The sequence below is a fragment of the Filicampus tigris genome, chromosome 19 (assembly GCF_054856515.1).
Source record: "Filicampus tigris isolate MCC_2025a chromosome 19, RoL_Ftig_1.0, whole genome shotgun sequence".
NCBI lineage: Eukaryota > Metazoa > Chordata > Actinopteri > Syngnathiformes > Syngnathidae > Filicampus > Filicampus tigris.
In genome coordinates this window covers 12,052,433-12,072,597 of record NC_141235.1, presented here as the reverse complement: position 1 = coordinate 12,072,597, position 20,165 = coordinate 12,052,433, and the positions used below count along the sequence as shown (strand labels likewise).

At 39.3% G+C, this 20,165-nt stretch overlaps 1 protein-coding gene across 2 annotated transcripts in view; it reads left to right on the top strand.

Annotated features, from left to right (window-relative positions):
- Positions 1-20,165, top strand: part of glp2r (glucagon-like peptide 2 receptor) — a 67,519-nt gene that overhangs the window by 43,403 nt on the left and 3,951 nt on the right. For both annotated transcript variants that reach the window (XM_086017476.1, XM_086017478.1), the window contains 6 exons: positions 10,982-11,078; positions 12,089-12,193; positions 14,676-14,797; positions 16,964-17,070; positions 19,176-19,332; positions 19,612-19,771. In XM_086017476.1, coding sequence (XP_085873602.1) covers positions 10,982-11,078; positions 12,089-12,193; positions 14,676-14,797; positions 16,964-17,070; positions 19,176-19,332; positions 19,612-19,771 — 748 coding nt within the window. The remainder of the gene's footprint in view (positions 1-10,981; positions 11,079-12,088; positions 12,194-14,675; positions 14,798-16,963; positions 17,071-19,175; positions 19,333-19,611; positions 19,772-20,165) is intronic.

The following is a 20,165-nucleotide window of genomic DNA, read 5'->3' as shown; positions in this document are numbered from 1 at the left end:
ACACGAAGCATTTTATGTTTAAAAAAAAATCAGAATCTCAGCATCATTCTTGTTGCAATCAGACTGTGTATTTACACTGGCTGTGTTGTCAATGAGTCAGACTAGGAAATATGGTGTCATGGATGCTTGTGTCAAGGATATGTGTGTGTGTGTGTTTGTTTTCCACCTTCATTCCTGTGTGTCACACTGGCCTTGTGTGCTGAATGACTGTATTCTGAAGGCCCGAAACTACAACAGTAGGCATTTATTTGGGTCAAATAGTAATGCAAGCATGTCCAGGCACTCTTAGGGAATTCCGTTGTTTCTCAGTAGCTTCAACCCACGGCGTTATTCAGCACAAAGAGGTGAAGTTGCAAATACATTAAAAGGATGCAACTTCATCCTGTTATAGTCTCACCGGCTGATATTTCGACTGACATTTCTAAACATATCGTAAAATTAAAGTTTACCCAAACATGTTTTCAAGAATGTGTTCTATGTAGGCCAACTAGAAACATGGTGATTAATATTGAGTTTGTTGAATATTTGAGTGAAGCAGCAAAATCCACCCGTTTTTAGCTATCTCAGGGGACGTCCATTTTGTCACTTCTGTCGACTGAAAATGACATCACAAATTCTCAGGGCTCAGATAATGATCAATCATGGCTCAGTTTCAGAAAACAGGTGATCTGTGATTGGTCGTTACCTTAGCCCTGAGCAACTGTGATATCATTTTCAGTCGACAGAAGTGACAAAATGGCCGCCCCCCCGGTGATGGCAAAAAACAGGTGGATTAACTCTTATTCCACAAAAGCAATATTTATCAGAATGCCTTGTTTGAACTAGTGGGCCTGCATAGAACAGATTCTTGGATTAAATTATGTTATGGTTGACTTGACTGTACTGTGCAGCTACACATTTTACTGTACATGGTCCTTTTATAGCCTTGCTCATCGCTCAAGTCGTGTTTAGAAGTTACACATTGTTTGGATCCATGTCAACACTACTGCAGCAAAGTGTCTTCATGGCTTTTGATTTGTATTCACCAAAGTGAATTTCGAATAAATGGTCAATTTTATCATGCTTGTCACTTTCATTTAAAGTCTGGCCATGCTGGGAGTTGAAGAAACCGGTGATTTGATTATTCTCGCACAGCTTTAGCCCTCAGGGTCGTACCTCACCTGGGTGTCGTGCCGATGCGGTTGTTTAGCGACCGAGCAACGTGGCGCCTGGAGCTATATGTGGTGTTGACCCAGGCACGATGTTCCTGAGCGTCCATAGGCTCTGGGCTCTGTTCGCCTGTTTGTTTTTCCGACTGAGGGCTGCCATTACCCCCCGCAACCGCCCGTGTCATCACTCTGCTCAAGAAAGAATGTAAATGTTCACATGCTTTGTATGTGATGTACAATACACAGACACAGTTGCAAGAAAAAGTGTTACTGTTATTAAAGGGGGAAGTCAAGCCTCCAAAATTCGTTACAAAAATGTTCTATGCAGCCCCACTCGTCGAAACACGGCATTCTGATTGATTTTGTGTTTGTGGAATATGAGTTAAGTAGTAAAATCCCAGTTTTTAGCCATCTCGGGGGCGGCCATTTTGTCATTGTCAGTCGACAGACAGCAAGTGACAAAATGGCTGCCCCCCTAAAAAAAAGAGACTTGGCGTGGGGGTGGTTATGTAACAGACACATTTTCAGAAAAATAAACATTAAAAATAATTTGGTTGTTTGTTTACATTCTCACTTGGGGGCTGGACAACAAGGTTATTATAGTAAGAAAAAACGAAATCACTAAAACTATCCATCCATCCATCCATTATCTGTACCGCTTCTCCTCACAAGGGTCGCGGGGCGTGCTGGAGCCTATCCCAGCTGACACCCTGAACTGGTTGCCAGCCAATCGCAGGGCACACAGAGACAAACATCCGCACTCACAATCACACCTAGGGCCAATTTTAGAGTATCCAATCAACTTACCATGCATGTTTTTGGAATGTGGGAGGAAACCGGAGTGCCCGGAGAAAACCCACGCAGGCACGGGGAGAACATGCAAACTCCACACAGGGAGGCCGGAGCCGGGATCGAACCCACGACCTCTGAACTGTGAGGCGGACGTGCTAACCAGTCGACCACCGTGCCGCCCATCACTAAAACTATAATTGTGAAAACATGTTCGTTCAGGAAATATATTTAAAGCGGGAGTGCTTTTAAAAAACAACGATAACTAACTGAAAATACATTCCAAGTTTATAACATTAACTAAAATGATGGCAAAAATGTCCTTTAGTTTTAGTCTTTTTCAATTTATATCATACATGATCTTTCAGGTTTATTTGTAAATTGCAGTTTACTTCACCTTATTACACAATACTTAGTGACCTTTTACATAAATACTGCATGAATAAAAAATAAAAAAAAATACTAAAACTAAACCAAAACATTTTTGACAAAATAAAACTAATAAACCTCCCTTGAATATTGATTAAAACTAACTGAATTTAAAAAACAAAAGTCAAAACTAACTATACTGAAAAATCCAAAGCTACTATGAACCTGCTGAGTATAAACACAACTACTTGTAAAGTACAATATTTATGTATGAATTCCGTCACATTCCTGGCTGAGGCTGGTCTTCTCCTGCAGTAAGTGCCTCGAAAATCCAAACAAACCACAAAATGCACCTCCAGAATGAATCCTTTCATTTTACAGTTTGAAATTGGAAGGATTCTCTTGTTGAATTCCAAATTGTAGCTCCTACTGGTTTGGCATTATGATTGGCCGCTTGCTCGTTTGTTTGTTTGTTTGTTTTGCTGTACTGCTTATGCCATAACGTCTCACCATTTTCACATCATCTTCACACCCAAGCGGCATTTTCATCAAATATTTGCTCTCCTCATTAGAAAAATGGCGTAATTCCCCAATTGCAGGAAATTATACCTGCAGGGTATGTGAGAGCCAAACAGTTTATGCGTTAGCGGTACAACGTGTTTAGCCTTCCGCATAGCGCGCTGCCTGCTCTGCTAAACATTTCCGAAAGCATTTGTCGAAGATGGTAAACACTTGCAGCTGCGCGTAGAGCCAACTCGTGCTTGAACACCACCTGCCTATGCGAGCTGAGAACGGAGATGGGACACACGCAGGGCATGTTAATGTGGCCGACCCCTCTCAACTTTCACTCCACTTTCAACCCCTTAATTTATGGTTGTGAATTTTATGTAACATCTACAGAACAGAAAACCAGCATGTTGTCAGAACACAAGTTAGGCTCACATCCTAAATTGCCTGCTGCAACTACTTACTTGGACTGTATAACATGTTTACATATAAAGGATACACAGCAATAAATCTAACCTCCATGAGGAGAGTGTTTGGTTGCACAGTGTACTGTATTATTTTTATCGTCGTTTTGGAGGTGCTATCACATTTTTGGAAGGCCAAAAGACAACATTGTAGTTTTCTCTAGTTGGCAAAATGTAAGATGATACATCAAAACTAAAAAGGACATTCATGTATTTTTCTCCTTTGTTTTGTGAATCCCGTTTTTTTTTTTGTTTTTTTAATAGGGTAGTAAACTAACTGGAATACTACCCGTATTTATGAGACTGCTTATCCCCGGATCATTAAAAACAACATCTTTACAACTGGCCATGGGGTTTGTCAAAACTCTTTCTTGGAAAGTAAAGTAAATCAAGAAAGTTGTCATGACATCTAAACTTAACAGGAATCTGCTGGCATGCGCCCGTGCAAATCGTAGTAAAACGATCTGAGAGAAGATTTTGTTTGAACATTTATAGAGACAACATGCCTCCATAGATAGACATTATTACCATGGCAGTACCACGCGATGAAAGAAAATGAATATAATTGTCATAATGATGATGATAATGATTCTGCATTTGAGTGTGAAGCAGCCTGGATAAGAACGAAATCCTCAAAAATCACCGTCATTAAAAAATTTGAAAGATTTTCTTCTCTCCTGACATGTAACATCATGCTTAACGGCGGGTTGAATTCGGTTATAAATAATTTTTGGGCAACTTTATACAAATATTTTTTCCTAATTTGGATTTTTAGAAGCACAAGTGGGCATTTAACTTTGTTTAGCTCTTTTCTTTATTTAATCCAGAAGATTCAATTTACACTCAGAGACATACATGCATGGCGAGGCTGCATTCAGCCATTTTGGTCCTCACCTTTGGAATAGCCTGCCAGAGGATGTCAGGTCTGCAGAGACTGTTGATATTTTTAAGAGGAAGCTCAAGACACACCTTTTTAGTTTGGCTTTCAACAACTTTTAAATAATTTATCTTTTCTTTTGATTGAAGATAATTCTATGTTTTGCTTTGAATGTTTTAAAGCACTTTGAGTTGCATTTTTATGTATGAAAAGTGCTATATAAATAAAATGTGATTGATTGATTGATACAGTATCAGAGTTTACACGTTCCCTAAACCAGAACAATTGCGGCCTTGATGCCTTGCTAAGGGCACTTCAGTACACCATTGGAGGCAAACTAGTTTCCAACTTGCAAGTTGCAATTTTGGTCCATGTCCTTCCAAACTGAGCTTTTGAGGATTTTCCTGCATAACATGTTACAGTACGTTACATAATGGTCTGTGAAAAAACACAGGCTCATTCCACAGAGAATGTACAATTCGGAAGAATTGGCTAATATTTTTGAAGTAGTGAACTTTGTCAAGGGTGCGTTGTATGCTGTAAGTCAGAGGTCCGCGGACCGATACCGGGCCACACAGAGACAGCCGGGCAGTCATGTGCGTGACCTCAGGCAATCAGAGTCCATCTTTTCCTTCTAACTTTGGTTTGCAAGTTGAAGTAAACAGAATCTGCCAATAAATGAAAGAAGAAGCAGTAAAACAGAAAATAATACCAAACAATGACCAAACGTGGAGCTAAAACGCACAGCTGATGGATGGCCCTGACTTGGTGTAGTCTTCTGAAGATGATGTTTTGAATTCATTCCCATCACTTTTGTGGCGGTATCTCCAGAGCAAGGTATGTCATCAAAAACAAGACAATCCAACAAAACTGCTGAATATTTTGAACAAGTTGCGCCCAAGTAATGAAGTGGAAAGCATGAAAATGCGAGCAGAGTTTGCACAGCCTGGCCACGTAAACATTAGCAGTTTAGCCGCTAGCTGGTAGCCACCGTATGGAAGCAGCATCTATTGATCTTGCACATTTGCAAGTAGCAATGATGCTAACACTGTATGCAAGATCATAACTTAAAAATGACTATGTTTACATTTCAAGGTGTATTCATTATTCCAGAGGGGTCAATTTTTTAATTTTTTATTGTTCCACATTTTTTGTACTGTTAAATAAAAATGGGTAAAATTAATGGGAAGAACAAAGTATTTTAATGAAATACTCTATATATAATTATTATTGTAATTTGTTGTCAGTACTAATGCTTTAAAACTGGCAATGGAAAACAGTGTAAAGTCAATTTTTTATAGCTGTCAGCCATCGTACTGGGTCAAATCCCAAATCCAATGCGCTGGGTATAAATAACTAGAGCGTCCACGTCACACTCAGGTACCCCACTCCTGACACGCAGCCAAACAAAGAAAAAATAAATAACATAAAACAGCCCCATTTTGTTTTTATTTCACTGATCACCACATTGTGTGTGGGTGTCGTCCTGAAATACCGCCCAGAAGTTATAGACGGATTGACGATGCCCAGTTCTGTAACAAACCCAGCACTGGCTCAGTCCAATTTTCACCCATTGATGGCTTAACTATTTCACCCAGTTTGGGTTACTTTTGACCCAGTAATTTTAAAAGTGTATCAGTTAAGCAAAGAATAACTCCTCCCTGTAGTTTTCATTTGATTTACAGGTTAGCCTAGCTGTGATTTTATTCTGATTTGTATTTTTGTTTTTTCACAATAGTGTTTTCAAGCACTTTTATTGGTCGTAGGTCAAACACAGGTCATAAGAAAAGACAGACGGCCATTCACTCTCTCATTCCCACCGTCACCGAGTGGGAAGTGAACCCGCACTGCCTGCACACAAGTCAGGCAAGCGCACCACTGCACCATCAGTGAGTAATCAGGAATCCCCCCCACCCACCCCCAAAGCAGATGTTCCCCCCTGAGGCATTTTTGTCTATTTTCCAGCTGCTTTATTGTATTTTAGATCATCCCACATAAAATCAAATCTATTTGATGCATGTTTTTCTTCCTGCTCTAATCAATGCCTTTAGTGCACATATGATTGCATCACGGCCACATATTGTCATGCTTATGAAGCTAGCAGCAATTGAATTTCTGAAGTTCCTTCATGCATCACGGTTGCAAGTATACCTTGTGCACTAGGTCCTGGAACAAAATAATAATTCATCTGCAGTGAGGTCTGTCACATTCATACATTTACCCAACCTTCATGTAAGAGAAAGGTTTACTCTCTTGCGTCATAAAAATGAAGGAGTCCCATCCAAATGAGAAATGATGAGAAAACGATGTCATTGTAATATCATTTACAATTGCGTCATTATACGCGACATTAAATGTAAACTATACATTGGAAAGAAACACAGCCCCATGCATTGTATCTGCAGGACCTCCCTCGCTCCGAATGCAGAGTCAACACTGTAACAAACTTTTAAACAGCTTGATGTAGTACACATAACTGAAGCAGACACTGGATCTGCTTTGTGTTTGGCTTTGGTTGTGTTCGTTTACATTGGCTCCCCATTAATATCAGAAATCCTTACTGATGTCCTTTACTGTGTGACAAGGGAGGGGTTATAGCACTCCATCTTTTCTCTTGTGGTGTTTTTTAAGATGTGTGCTGTTATACGGTGTATTATATATGAATATATATCTGTATTGGCCAACAGTTAGCTTGCATATTAAAGTGTGTGCTTGCCACCGGGCGCATTTGCTCCTTATGGATCATCTTTCCGCGACAACAAGGTTAGGCCCTGGGCCTTTTTCTTGATTGGTTGGTTAGAGGAGGATGGGGTGGGAGAGGCGATGTGTTGGCTGGGATCTTCATGCGCTTCCTCAGCTGAAATCAAACTATAGGCAGGACATGAGACAGGAGAAGTCTTCATACACAGGAAGAATGGATTATGGACATGGAGATTTACTTTTTCCACTTTGGATGAGTCAATTTTGAGACCCACAGGATCATTGGAATCCTTGGAAAAATATCAAGGAAGTGTGGACTGTTCGTTTTGACATCACAAGAATCTTGTTTTGCAAATATTTAAACGTATACAATGAATCCTCATTCAACACCATGCGAGTGGTACAACATCAAACTAAGTGCACCTGTGTGGTCAAGAGAGGCATGCTGAAATTTCAAGGAGATGAGTGACAGACCCGACTAAATACTATCCGAATAATGAAATAACGGTCGTTCTAAATGTAAACGCGCATCGCTATGTCATCCCTGCTGTCGATCCTGAACGGGAAGACCTGGGCAACTTTGCGAGGGAGGCTCTTTTTCCTCTTTTTTCTAATCTCCAACCATCAAGTAAGTGAAAATCGAACATGCATGTGCAAACAGAAAGGGTAAAAATCAACACAGTCAAATGCACTTTTATTCATGTATGTATATGTGTATGTCTGTATATGTGTATGTCTGTATATTTGTGTATATGTGTATATTTATATATATATGTATGTGTATATATGTATGTATATATATTTATACATATACACAACATTTTATATATATATATAAATATTACATATATATATTACAATTGTGTTCTGAATATTTTAGTGACAGAAAGAAACAAATATTCTGCTCTGTGCTTTGAATTCTAAATGAGCTTGAAAGAAGAGAACATAGTTTAGGATGAATTTACTCTCAGCTTTTACTAAGAAAGGAAAATGCGTGGCCAGTTTTTGATGTATGTTCAGACCCAAAGGAAGCAATGTCACTGTTTAGAAGCTGGCAGCGCTCGTCTTTGCGTAACTGTGTGTGCAGTGCTGGAAGATAAGTTGATCCCCGGTGAATTGAAATGTCTCCTGTTTGTTGAGTGATGTGGAAAGTCTTCATTGCACTGCTGGTGGATGAGCCAGCAAGTAGCCACATTTGAAAATTGTATTTATTGAAATGTATGGCTTTCACATTATATCATTCAATACAAGTATGTGTCATTCTTTACTGCTATCCATTCATTAGATACGCCCGCCCAAAAAGCACTATTTCAAAGTTGTGCAGAAATGAGCTGAAGGATATACTGTGGTTAGGTTTTGCTACAGGCGTAACATGCGCAATAAGTGGAGCTATGTAGTAAAATACCTCCACCAAGTGGTCTTTGAAAAGATATCCCTTTTGGAGTTAGGTTGGCATTGCTCAGTTTTTGGCAGACTCGGCACTGCTGCTGCATGTTTGTTTTGTGGTGTTTTTAAAGTGATCAAGTTGGTGAGCGTCTTAAAAAACGTCGTAGGTCGGGTACGTCGTAACTCGAGGACTTCCTGTATATTTTATGTATTTATTCATGTAGTATCTAAGATAATTGCAGTTCTTAAGAAGTCCAGTCCATATGTTTACATATCATTGTCTCATGAAACATGAAAACTTGAAGTGATAAAGCCACAGACTTGTTTGCATTATTGTAGTCATCAAATTTATGACTTACACTGATTTATGCTTATGACACATTTGTTTGGTCGAATTGTATTGAAGGCTAAATGACTGCAAGTCAAAGTGGTTAGTAAGTTAACAACTCTAATCGAAGTACAAAGATAAAAATTGTTCATATTAATGCATTGTTTATTTTGCTTTATTTTATAACCTTAACCTATAAGACCAAAAACATTTATGTGAAATAAATATGGTATTGTTTATCGTATTATTGTTGATGACTTATTGCTTGTATTTAATTTTAAAAAATGCATGGGAAGAGGACCTTAAAAAAATCGCATATTATATCACAATCACAATATTAATTCATTCACTGCCATTGACAAATGTATTTATCTTTTCACAGTCCAGCCATTCAATCCCAGGGATTTATGTATTTTTTATTTTTTTTCAAACGTTAGGGTAAGGGTCTGAAAATGCCTGGCAGTGAATGAGTTAAGGGAGAAAAAGAATCAATTACAATTACATTATTTTCTAAATCTATCAACCCTAACAGCTGATGTCAGAGAGAAATGCATCAGCCAACTATTAAGGAAACAATATCCACAGAGAAAGTTTACAAAAACATGAAAAACATGTCCTGTTTTTCACGTTTTTGTAAACTTTCTCTAAAAAACATTGTCTTGCTCATGTTTTTGTAAACTTTCTAACCGGTTGAGGTTTTGTCCTGGTTCAGACTGGGGAGTGGAAATTTCCGCTGATGTGACGAGCCTCACTGTCCCCTCAGAAGGAATCACTAGCCGTCCTTGCTAAGGATGACCAAATTAGTTACACTAACACCGCAAAAATAGACGATAGGCAATTGATTACATTGACGGGGAAAAATGGGCTTCCGGCTATGCTTAGTGGGACCATTTTTTAAAAGGTTTCCTGTCTATCGTTTATCACCTACAAAATGGGCGCCCGTCATTGGCAGATAGTGTTTAAAACACTTTAAAAATAGGATGGATTATCAATATAGTTCGGAAAGAATAATAGCTGCAAACGAAAACAAATTATTTGACTATAAGAGGAAATGGAGATTTTGCTTAACCGAGTTAGAAATGACATAGGATATGTGTCGTTTTCAAGACTGACTGAATGTCTGCCCTTTGTATGCTATATTGTTGTTTTTTCGTTTGTTTCGTTTTGTTTTTTATTGGAAATGCTTATTATTAATGTTATTGTTACTGTTATTATTATTGGTATTATCTTATTAAGTGTTGTTTCTTTGTTTTTGTAATTGGGATGATGGGGACGAGGACGATGTTAATGCTGGTCGCGTGAGTCGGGGGTTGATTGTTGTGTGCGGGGTGTGGGAAAATGAAAAAAATATATATACAGTACACATTGATAACAGTGCAATAGTGCATTTCACTTCATACAATTATTTGCTGTATTGACTGTGTTGTAAATAGGCTGCATTTATTGTCTTGGGGCAAAATGCTGTTGCTTGCTTATTGCCAATTATTCTACCAATTATCATCAGTCAGAGGGACTTTGACCGTTCATGCGCATTGGCCTCTTTTACAAATACATAAAAGGAAAAAAAAAACATTGATAATTTGTCGACTTGAAATGGAATTTCAGTTTAGACTTTTTAATTAGCAGAATTCACTTCAAATGTTTGTTCTTTTTTGCATTTGACCACACATAACTGTACTCTTCTTACTTTTCAATCAAATACCCATCAAAGTGCTAAGTATGCAGTCTTTTTAGCCATGGTAAAGCCATTGTGGTTACGACAATATACCTATAGGTGAGAAACATGCATCCAAGTGAAGGCAAATGATATGAATAATTTTCCCAATCCCATAACATACATACATATGTATTTAGAGTCATGCCCGGTCTCTCGTAAAAGACAGCTGTTGCATACTGGAAAACTATTGTGTGCTCAAGATGCACTTGACTTTGTAACTTCCTAAAAACAAACCGCCGTTGACAAAATACTTTTCCCATGGATAATTTTTCCTTATTGGGGCAGGAATACGGCACAGTATTAGCTATTTAAACATGAGTTTTCTGCATGGTTTCCAAATTGTTTGTGTTTTGGGTTATGATAGGACTAAACAAGGTTAGTCATGATTCAGGTTATTTTTGTATATATTGTATTTTCTAAGACAGTGATCATAGTGAGCATGTCTGTATCACATTTGAGAGGTCCCAGGTTCAAATCTCAACTCAAGCCTTCTTGTGTGCAATTTGCATGTTCTCCCTGTGGTTGGTAGGTTTTCTCCCTGCACGTTCCCCAAAACATTCATGTCATTTAAGGTTAATTGAAAACTCCAAATTGGTGAGGATGTTAGAAATGAACGTTTCCACTAATGGCTTGAATGCAATGAATGGAATTCTCGATATAACATGTTTTTTCTGTTTTTCTGACTATACATGAAAGGTAACATGCTCAGTGCTTGAAAGTCTGATAGCGGAGCGAACAGACTACTGGGAGGGCTGCAACAGAAGTCTCACATCAAGTGCACGCCCTAAAACTGGTAAGCTTGAGAGTCAAATTTTATTTACTGTACATTGGAACTTCTAAGATTGAATAGAATACTTTCCAGGAAGCTGATCAACCTCAGATTTCTTTGTTTTTCAAGACGTAAAAATCCCAAATTATGTTACAAAAAGTATGAACGTCACTATTATGAAACCATGGCCTCAACTGTCATGTTTTAGACACTCACTCAAACATGGGCAGCAGCTAACAAAACACATAAGCGAATGAATTGACATTAGCGCAACAAAGCTAACGTCAGCCTGAAGCTTGTTAAGAGCCCATGTGTGGCAGGTGTTATGCAGAAAACTTTAAGATTACTATGAAATTTATCACAAGCTGATTGTTGAGTCACAATAGATGCAAGCAGCTTGGCGCAGTTAGAAATGGGCAGTTTGCGCTGATGCGGGTGTGAAAAGGAGGGATTGGGTTGGCGGCGTGGCGCGTTTGTGTTCCACTGTTTTAAAAAGTGTATTTACTAATGTGGATATGTCTTAAATGTTTAGTGTTTTTTCCTTTTCTTTCTCTCTAATTGTTTGCTTAAAAGCCCTTCTAGGGATGGGCGTTGGAAATTAGCATTAGCTACAAATGCTGTGATGCTGTGCATTGGAGATTGTTTTTCATTCAACTATGTTGTGGCATCCGTCCCTACTCCAATAAACATGAAATGAAATGAAAACAGCCGATTCATAGCATATGGAAGCGTCTCCTCTCCTTCCATTTAAGATCAGTGTGCGAGTAGCGCACAGTACTTTAAATGGCAAAAGGAGAAAGTAATGTGCTGAAGTCCACGCAGGAGGTTGAAGCAAGCAAATTACGTTTATACGGAACAGCAAGTGGACGTCCACGGGCGGATGAAGTTGGCTGGGTGTAAAGTGGGCTCATGGAGACCGCCTTATAATTTTTATAATTTTAATTGTATAATTCAACTTTATTGGTTCCACTGTACGGCCAGTATTACCTTTGTTGCATCTGTGAGAAATCTGAGAAACCTTTGATGCTTTGCAGGAACCTACTGTAAGGGAACTTTCGACGCATTTGTGTGTTGGCCCCATTCACCTCCCGGAAACGTGTCCGTCCCCTGTCCTCCTTACTTACCATGGATCAGCATGGGTAATATTTTTACTTTTCACAAAAAAACATCGTTAGTGTTGGCTAGTTCACCTTTCCACTCACAGGATCAGAAGTATTTAATGTCCCAATTATTTAGTTTGATGTCCCTTCATAAATTATCGTTGACAGAGTGGTGCAGAGGGTAGGGGATATTACTGAAGAAGTATTTCTCTGTTTGACATGGGTTTTGTGCAGAGGCAGTTCTAGTTTCAGACGTTTAGGGGTGCTGACAGTTTTGGAATCAGAAGTCCAGCTGACTGCCTTGCCTACAGATATGGTGCACTACTGGCATTGACGAAACAATAAAAATGTAGGCTCTGAAGAAAAGACAATGTGATGACACCATCTAGTGGCCATGAAGATAATTACACTTATATTTCAATAAATATGTATCCCTAATATTCATATAAATATTTCATGTATATATATTTAAATGTTGTAAACAATAAAAAATGAATAAATGTGTATATTTACTAAAATAAATGTTTAGTAAATATCTAAGAAATATTTTACTAAAAATATTAATAATATTAATTCCACACCCTCCGACGGTAACTTTGCGAGGAGCAATAATCGTTACAACCTTAGGTGACTCGACAGTATGCAATTAGCCAACGACCTGCCCTTACTTGCTCATAATACTTTCCGCAAATGTCTTGTTGCCAGTACTAGCAGGCTAATGTGGCTAACTGATGCATGACCATATGGACAAAGTGCAGAGTACGAGCACAGAACATGTTCTTACTTCTCATCATGAAACCAGTGCTGAGAAGAACATGAATGATGTAAGTAATAAGGAGTTATAAGGCAACTAAGCTCTTTTTTAGCTGTACTGCTGCGACCGCACCGGAAACAGGAAATTAAATATCCAGAATAATGCCATATAAGTTATTATATCATATACATTTTATATTACATAAATGTGTAACTAACATTAGACGTTAAATATATTGGAGTGTTTCCTTTAGCTTCAGGTCACAAACGGATGACCAAATATTCAGATTTTCTGGTAAAAAACACAATTCAAGGTGCCATCAATCACAGAAAGTCATCCAGGTCCCGAAGGAGCAAAGCAGCCCCAGACCATTCCATTACCACCAACATGTTTGACTCTTGGTATGATGTTCTTTTTCTGAAAAGCCGTGATACATTTACGCCAGATGTAACGAGACACACACCTGCCAGAAAGGTTAACTTTAGTTTTGTCAGTCCATAGAATATTCTCACAAAAGTCTTGGCAATCAGATGCGTTTTGCAAACTGAGGCAAGGGAGGCCAGCAGTTTAAACGTTGTCCTGGTTTTTCTTGTGACCTGGATGCGTCGTCACTGTGCTCCTGGGGTAATTTCTGTAGGCTGGCCACTTCTGGGAAGGTTCACCACCGTTCCTTGATTTCTAAATTTATGGATAATGGCTCTCACTGTGATTCGCTGGAGTCCCAAAGCTTTACAAACGAGACCCTTTCCAGACTGATCGATGTCAATTACTTTATTTCTCATCTGTTCTTAAATTTCTCTGGATCATGTATTTTTGTAGCAGCTTTTGAAGCAGCTTTTTGACATTTTTAGGCCAACTTCATTTTGTCAGACATGTATTTAGGTGATTTCTTGATTGAACTGGTTTGGAGGTAATCAGGCTCAGGTGTGGTGAAAATACAGTGAAAAATGTGATTAGCCACAATAAATTATTTCGAAGGATTTTTTTTTTCATACAGGGTAGCTTAGAATATTTTTTCCCTTCAATGAAATCACCATTTAAATTTTTTGGGGGCACTTGTATTTACTTTAGGGGTGGGCTCGACATGCTTATGGCCTAGTGTATAATCAGGGAAGACATTTTACTGCCCATTGAAATGTTTCTGTCAATGTAAGGTGAGGTTCTTGTGGTGCTGCTTACAGGGGTAGTATGGATGCCACCTTCAGGTGGGTGCCCAGGGACTTTTCCCCTAACCCTCCGTCATGCCTTTGCTGCCACATCCCTGCGCTAAATCGAGGTTCACCCTTCTGCAAATTTCCAAACTCGGATTTTGAATCCCTCTGTTTAGTCATATGTCATACAAGGTGGCAGTTGGTGCACGAATTAGTGCAGCACAAGGTGCAAAAGAGTTCAGCTCATGGATTCGGGGTAGAATGTCACACTTGTTAAATGAACTGGACTTTACGTGAAAGGAGCTCAAGACTGCTACAAGCTGAACAGTGTGTGTGGGCCTTCAATAACTGTAATTTTAGTACTCAGAAGTGTCTATGGCTTGTGCGTTTTCTAAATGTATTCTAACAAACAGCCTGACAAATAATTCCATATGGCCATTATGGCGTGGCTAAAACAAATCGAATGATGCACTGGGAATTTAACACATTACTGTATAAAAATGCATAAAAGAAAATTCCACCATAAGACAGGTTTGCCATAGTTTAAACGCTTTGTATCTCTCCACTGACTTTATCAGCAAAACTAATTGCACTTGTGGATTCCAACTTGCTGCAGACATTTCGAGGAAGGCGCACAGGGAATGCTTGGAAAATGGAAGATGGCGGCAGAAGGAAAATTCGTCAGAACCTTGGAGGGATGACTCCGAATGTCAGGGAGACCATTATTTTAAAGACAAGGTGAGCAAAAAGAGAGGTGGGATGAATGGACCGGACTTTTTATAGTGTATGTTTTGTTTCTTTCTTTGTTTTTACCAACTTTTTCATATTTATTAGTTTTTAGTCATGTTAAAGCAAAAGTAAATTAATCTGATAGCCAACATTTTGATAAATGAATGTTGAATTATTTTTAAAAAAAATGTTTGCTTTATATTTACAGTAAATCAATAACCCTAAAATTGTATTTAATAAATTAATAAAAACGTAAACATGTAAACGTCCTCATTAATAATAAATTGTCTTTGTTAATCATATTTATAATCAAATGATAGTTAAATAACCAAATATTTGTTACAATAAATAAAACATTCTTACATGCATTTTTTGACTTTACAAATGTCTCAACCAACCAACCAATAATCTTTCAATATAGAGATAAATGAATACAAATCAATACATTTATACATTTTAACCAACCACATTTAGGGGCAAAATGGCTAAATGCAACAAAAATTACTGGACTCTTGACAATGTGAATTTTTGACAGGCCAGAATAAGGAACAGGCTCTACAGTATTTATTTATTTATTTTAGAAGTTAGTCAAAACTACACCCATTTATAAGCACAAAAAATTATGTCACTTTGCAAAGGTTGAATATTAGCCTACCATTAAAACCATATATGCTCAAATAGTGAAATTAATCCATTTGTATCAAAATATTTTTCCTTGGTCTTATCAGCAACCCTTTGAAAAAGTTGAATATAATTACTTGTATAATCACAGAATTCAAAGCTCTACGCCCTCATTAGGGTCCTCGAGGGTGCATGGGAGTTCGCCCAACCAGTCTACAAGTGTTTTGTGGACTTGGAGAAGGCGTTCGACCGTGTCCCTCGGGAATCTGTGGGGGGTGCTTCGGAAGTACGGGGCACCGAGGCCCCTGATAAGGGCGGTCCCTGTACCACCGATGTCAGAGTTTGGTCCGCATTGCCGGCAGTAAGTCGAATTCGTTTCTGATGAGGGTTGGATTCCGCCAAGGCTGCCCTTTGTCTGTTCATAACATTTATGGACAGAATTTCCCAGGCGCAGCCGAGCTGTTGAGGGGGTCCGGTTTGGTGGCCTCAGTATTGCATCTCTGCTTTTTGCAGATGATTTAGTGCTGTTGGCTTCTTCAAGCCGCGACCTCCAACTCCCACTGGAGCGGTTCGCAGCCGAGTGTGAAGCGGTTGGGATGAAAATCAACACCTCAAAATCTGAGACCATGGTCCTCAGTCGAAAAAGGGTGGAGTGCCCTCCGCAGGTCTGGGATGAGATTCTGCCCCAAGTGGAGGAGTTCAAGTATCTTGGGGTCTTGTTCGCGAGTGAGGGTATGATGGAACGGGAGATCGACAGGCGGATCGGTGCAGTGTCTGTTGTGATGCGGACTCTGTATTGGTCTGTCGTGGTGAAGAAGAAGCTGAGCCGAAAGGCGAAGCTCTCGATTTACTGGTCCATCTATGTTCCAACCCTCACCTATGGTTATGAGCTGTGGGTCATGACGGAAAGAACAAGATCTCGGAGACAAGCGGCCGAAATGGGTTTCCTCCGCAGGGTGTCCGGACTCTCCCTTAGAGATAGGGTGAGAAGTCCGGCCATCCGGGAGGGACTCGGAGTCGAGCCGCTACTCCACCTGAGGTGGCTCGGGCATCTGATTAGGATGCCTCCTGGATGCCTCCCTGGTGGGGTGTTCCGGGCATGTCCCACCGGCAAGAGGCCCCGAGGACGACCCAGGACACGCTGGAGAGACTATGTCTCCCGGCTGGCCTCGGAACGCCTTGGGATCCCTCCGGAAGAGCTGGAATATGTGGCTGGGGAGAGCCAAGTCTAGGCTTCCCTGCTGAAGCTGCTGCCTCCGCGACCCAACCTCGGATAAGCGGCAGATAATGGATGGATGGATGGATAGATAATCACAGAATTCTTCAAACTAAGCAACCAACTAGTGGCCATCCAAACAGACCTGATTGGCAGTGATCTTGAAATCTTTCTGAATTTTGGATTCATTTCCAGTCCGACGCTCCTCACTACTAGCCAGTAACACAAAAGTCATCTGCGGAAGCTCTGTATTCCAAATACAAGGCCACATAGTGATCACCTGCATCATGTGAGCATGCACTGTTCATTCTGTCTGTCTTGTGTATTCCTGTGACTAGGAAGAGCAAATGCTTCGGCAGACAGCCCTCCGGGTCGTCTCTATCATTGGCTATTCTCTCTCCCTGGCTTCCCTCATGTTTGCGACACTCCTCATGGGCATGTTTAGGTCAGTCATCATGTACAGTATAACACACGCACATGTATATATGTATAAAAATGGCTATGTAACACCCCCTACAGTGGAAAAACAAAATCCAATCCCATTATCTACTTTGACCTAGGCCTACAAAAATTGGGAGGGTTTGTAGTAGTGATGGACAAATGAAGCTTCATGAAGCACTGATCATTTTTGACTCCTCTAGATGGCAATCTTGGTTTGAAGATGCAGTGAAATGTAAATGTAAGTGAAATGTAATTAATTTCTCTTGCACTAGCCATTATCTTTAAACCAATAGCATCATCTAAAGGAGTAAAAAAATATCACAAATGCTTCATGAAGCTTCATTTACCCATCACGATTCTACAAAAAAAGTCCACTGCAGCCAGATGCTAAAATGAACAGGAAATGAGCTATGATTTTTTTTTTCATCTCAAGACCTGGGACATTAAAAGGGCTAAAAATATTTGTGCCATACTATATGATGGGGACAGGGCCTTAGGTTTTTGTATTTCATATATCCTTCACCATAAAAAAGGTAATGCTTAATGACGCTTTGCAATTCCACCCGGCAAAGGTGCACCCAAAGTAAATTTGAAGCTGTACTTAAACAATTTGGAGTATTAGCATAGTTTTGGTCTCTTTTTGAAGATAACTCATTGAATTTTACTCCCCAACTGCCAGAATCTGTTAAAGTGCTACTGGCACTGAATTATGGAAGTTTGAATACATATAAGAAGGCAGATTTTTTTCTGCTATTTTTTTTTTTTTTTTTTCAAAAAATCTGCCTGGAAAATTATGTAGGAGGGTGGTGGACTGAATAACACAACAGGATTACAACTCGAAGGCTCTCCCAATTCCATTTCAAATTTGACAATAAAACGACAGAAAATGAGAACGCTTTTATTAAAATGCGCAGCTCTGCTCCTTTTTACATGCTCCCCCAAAAAATCCCAAATTTATATTAAAGAAAGGCTTCTTAGCTGAAAAATACACCGATACATTCACACATTTCATTTTTATGGCAACATTTTCAACACACGGGTACACCCATGATGGGTCCAAAAAAATGTAACGTGTCTAATTTACTGCTGTTAAATAGACACATGCTATACATATAGCGCCGCCTACTGGCAACAAAAAATGTCATCTTTTTCATTGTCTCAGTATTGTATAGCTCCAATCCCATTGATCGGATCCAAATGAAAATTTGCGCAAAAAGCCTCAAGACATTGGACGCCGCTTATATGGCGTCATAACTCATGATTGAGTGCTGCTGTAACTTGACCCACATGATCCAATCTTGTCCGAATTTCACACATTTGATGAGAACCCAGGCCTGATGACGTCTCCAAATGTATTTTTCCTCATAGTGGTAGCAGCGGTATCTATTGGCTAAAGGAAATATGTTCTACTCTTTGATGTTTAACAGATTCATAAGAGCTACCTCATGTTTGCTCAGAAGGGTGTAGACTTAAGATCCACTGCTCGGCTCCAAAAAAACCCCAACAATAACCACATACTGTGATTCTTTGTGATTTTACCTGAAGGACCCCATTTTTGAGCGAGTGGAGGTCCTGGCGAGATGTCCTCTGGGGACGGTCAGCAATCGTTTAACGTTTTTCGAATGTAACATAATCAATTAACTGTGCTTTGCTGACATTTTAATTTGCCTGCACTTTTCTTTGTCGACTTTCACACGCAAGCGCCATAATGAGCATGTGCTTTTCGATGACATCTGGCTCACATTGTCCTTTTACGCTGCCGACACGTTACAATTGGCTGATAACCGGTTCCTATCTTTTCAGTCGTATTTGAAAGAGGCCCTTTCTAAGCGTATCCAATTCCAATTTTGACGCGTTTCTCTTTCTGCTGTAATGATATCCAAACTGCGCCACTTAGATAAAAAGAGAACCTACTTGATGTGAGGGAGGGGACGGTGCTAAAATGTGACAGTCTTTTTTGTCCGTTTTTGGACTGTTTTTTTGATCATTTATTACTGCATTCTTGATCAAAATGAATGAAACAAATAATGGTACGGTATTTATCTTCTGAAGTGATTTCACCGTTAAGCAAGAACTCTGAATGGAGAGTCTCCCTTCTCTGTTTTCCAGGAAACTCCATTGTACCAGGAACTACATTCACATGAATCTGTTCGTCTCATTCATCCTGCGAGCTGTTGCTGTCATTTCTAAGGAAATCGTTTTATACATTATGTATTCCAACCTACCCAAGGATGACCCTGGATGGAACTCATATTCAAGTTCTCCGGTAGAGTCGCCATTAACACATAATGGGTTACACCCATACCGATTTTTAAACAAAAAGTGAGACACCCCACAATTGGCTAGCGTTCTTCTTTTAATGTCACAATTACATCGTTCACCACTCACATAAATGTAAAAATGTAACATTTACAATTGTAAAAAAAGGGAGAAAATAATCACTCTTAACGCCCACTGCGCTACAAAATTTTAGGAACTTATTCAGATTGTTTGAAACAGTTATGTAATCACGAGAGTAAACCATCCTCTTTTTTTTTCTCAACAGATATCTCTGATGTGCAAATTCTCAAAAGTGGCCATGGAGTATTTTGTGGCCTGTAATTATTTCTGGCTTTTAGTGGAAGCTATTTTCCTCCACACACTGCTCTTCACTGCGGTGTTGACCAAGCGACGCCTGTTGAAGAATTACATGCTGTTAGGATGGGGTATGTCCTTCTTTTTTATTTTATTTTTTTTATCTTATGAATGAAGAAAATAAAGTACTAAAAAAATAAAGAACTGGTTTGTATAATATGACTTCTACTTAAGTAGCTTGCTCTGGTGAGTCCATTTTTCATTTTCATGAAACAAAAGCACAAAGAGAGACTGTTGGACTGGTTAGTATGATTCAATCAGTGCAAGTGGCGCAATTTGATTTGTTCCTCTCATACACAGTACAGTATACACATTCATGTTTCTTAAAGCGGAAGTCAACCCAGAAATGTTAATTACAAGAATATTTTCCATGTAGCCCCACTAGTCTAAACATGGCGTTCTGATTGCTATTGCGTTTGTGGAATATGAGTTAAGCAGCAAAATCCACCGTTTTTTATCCATCTC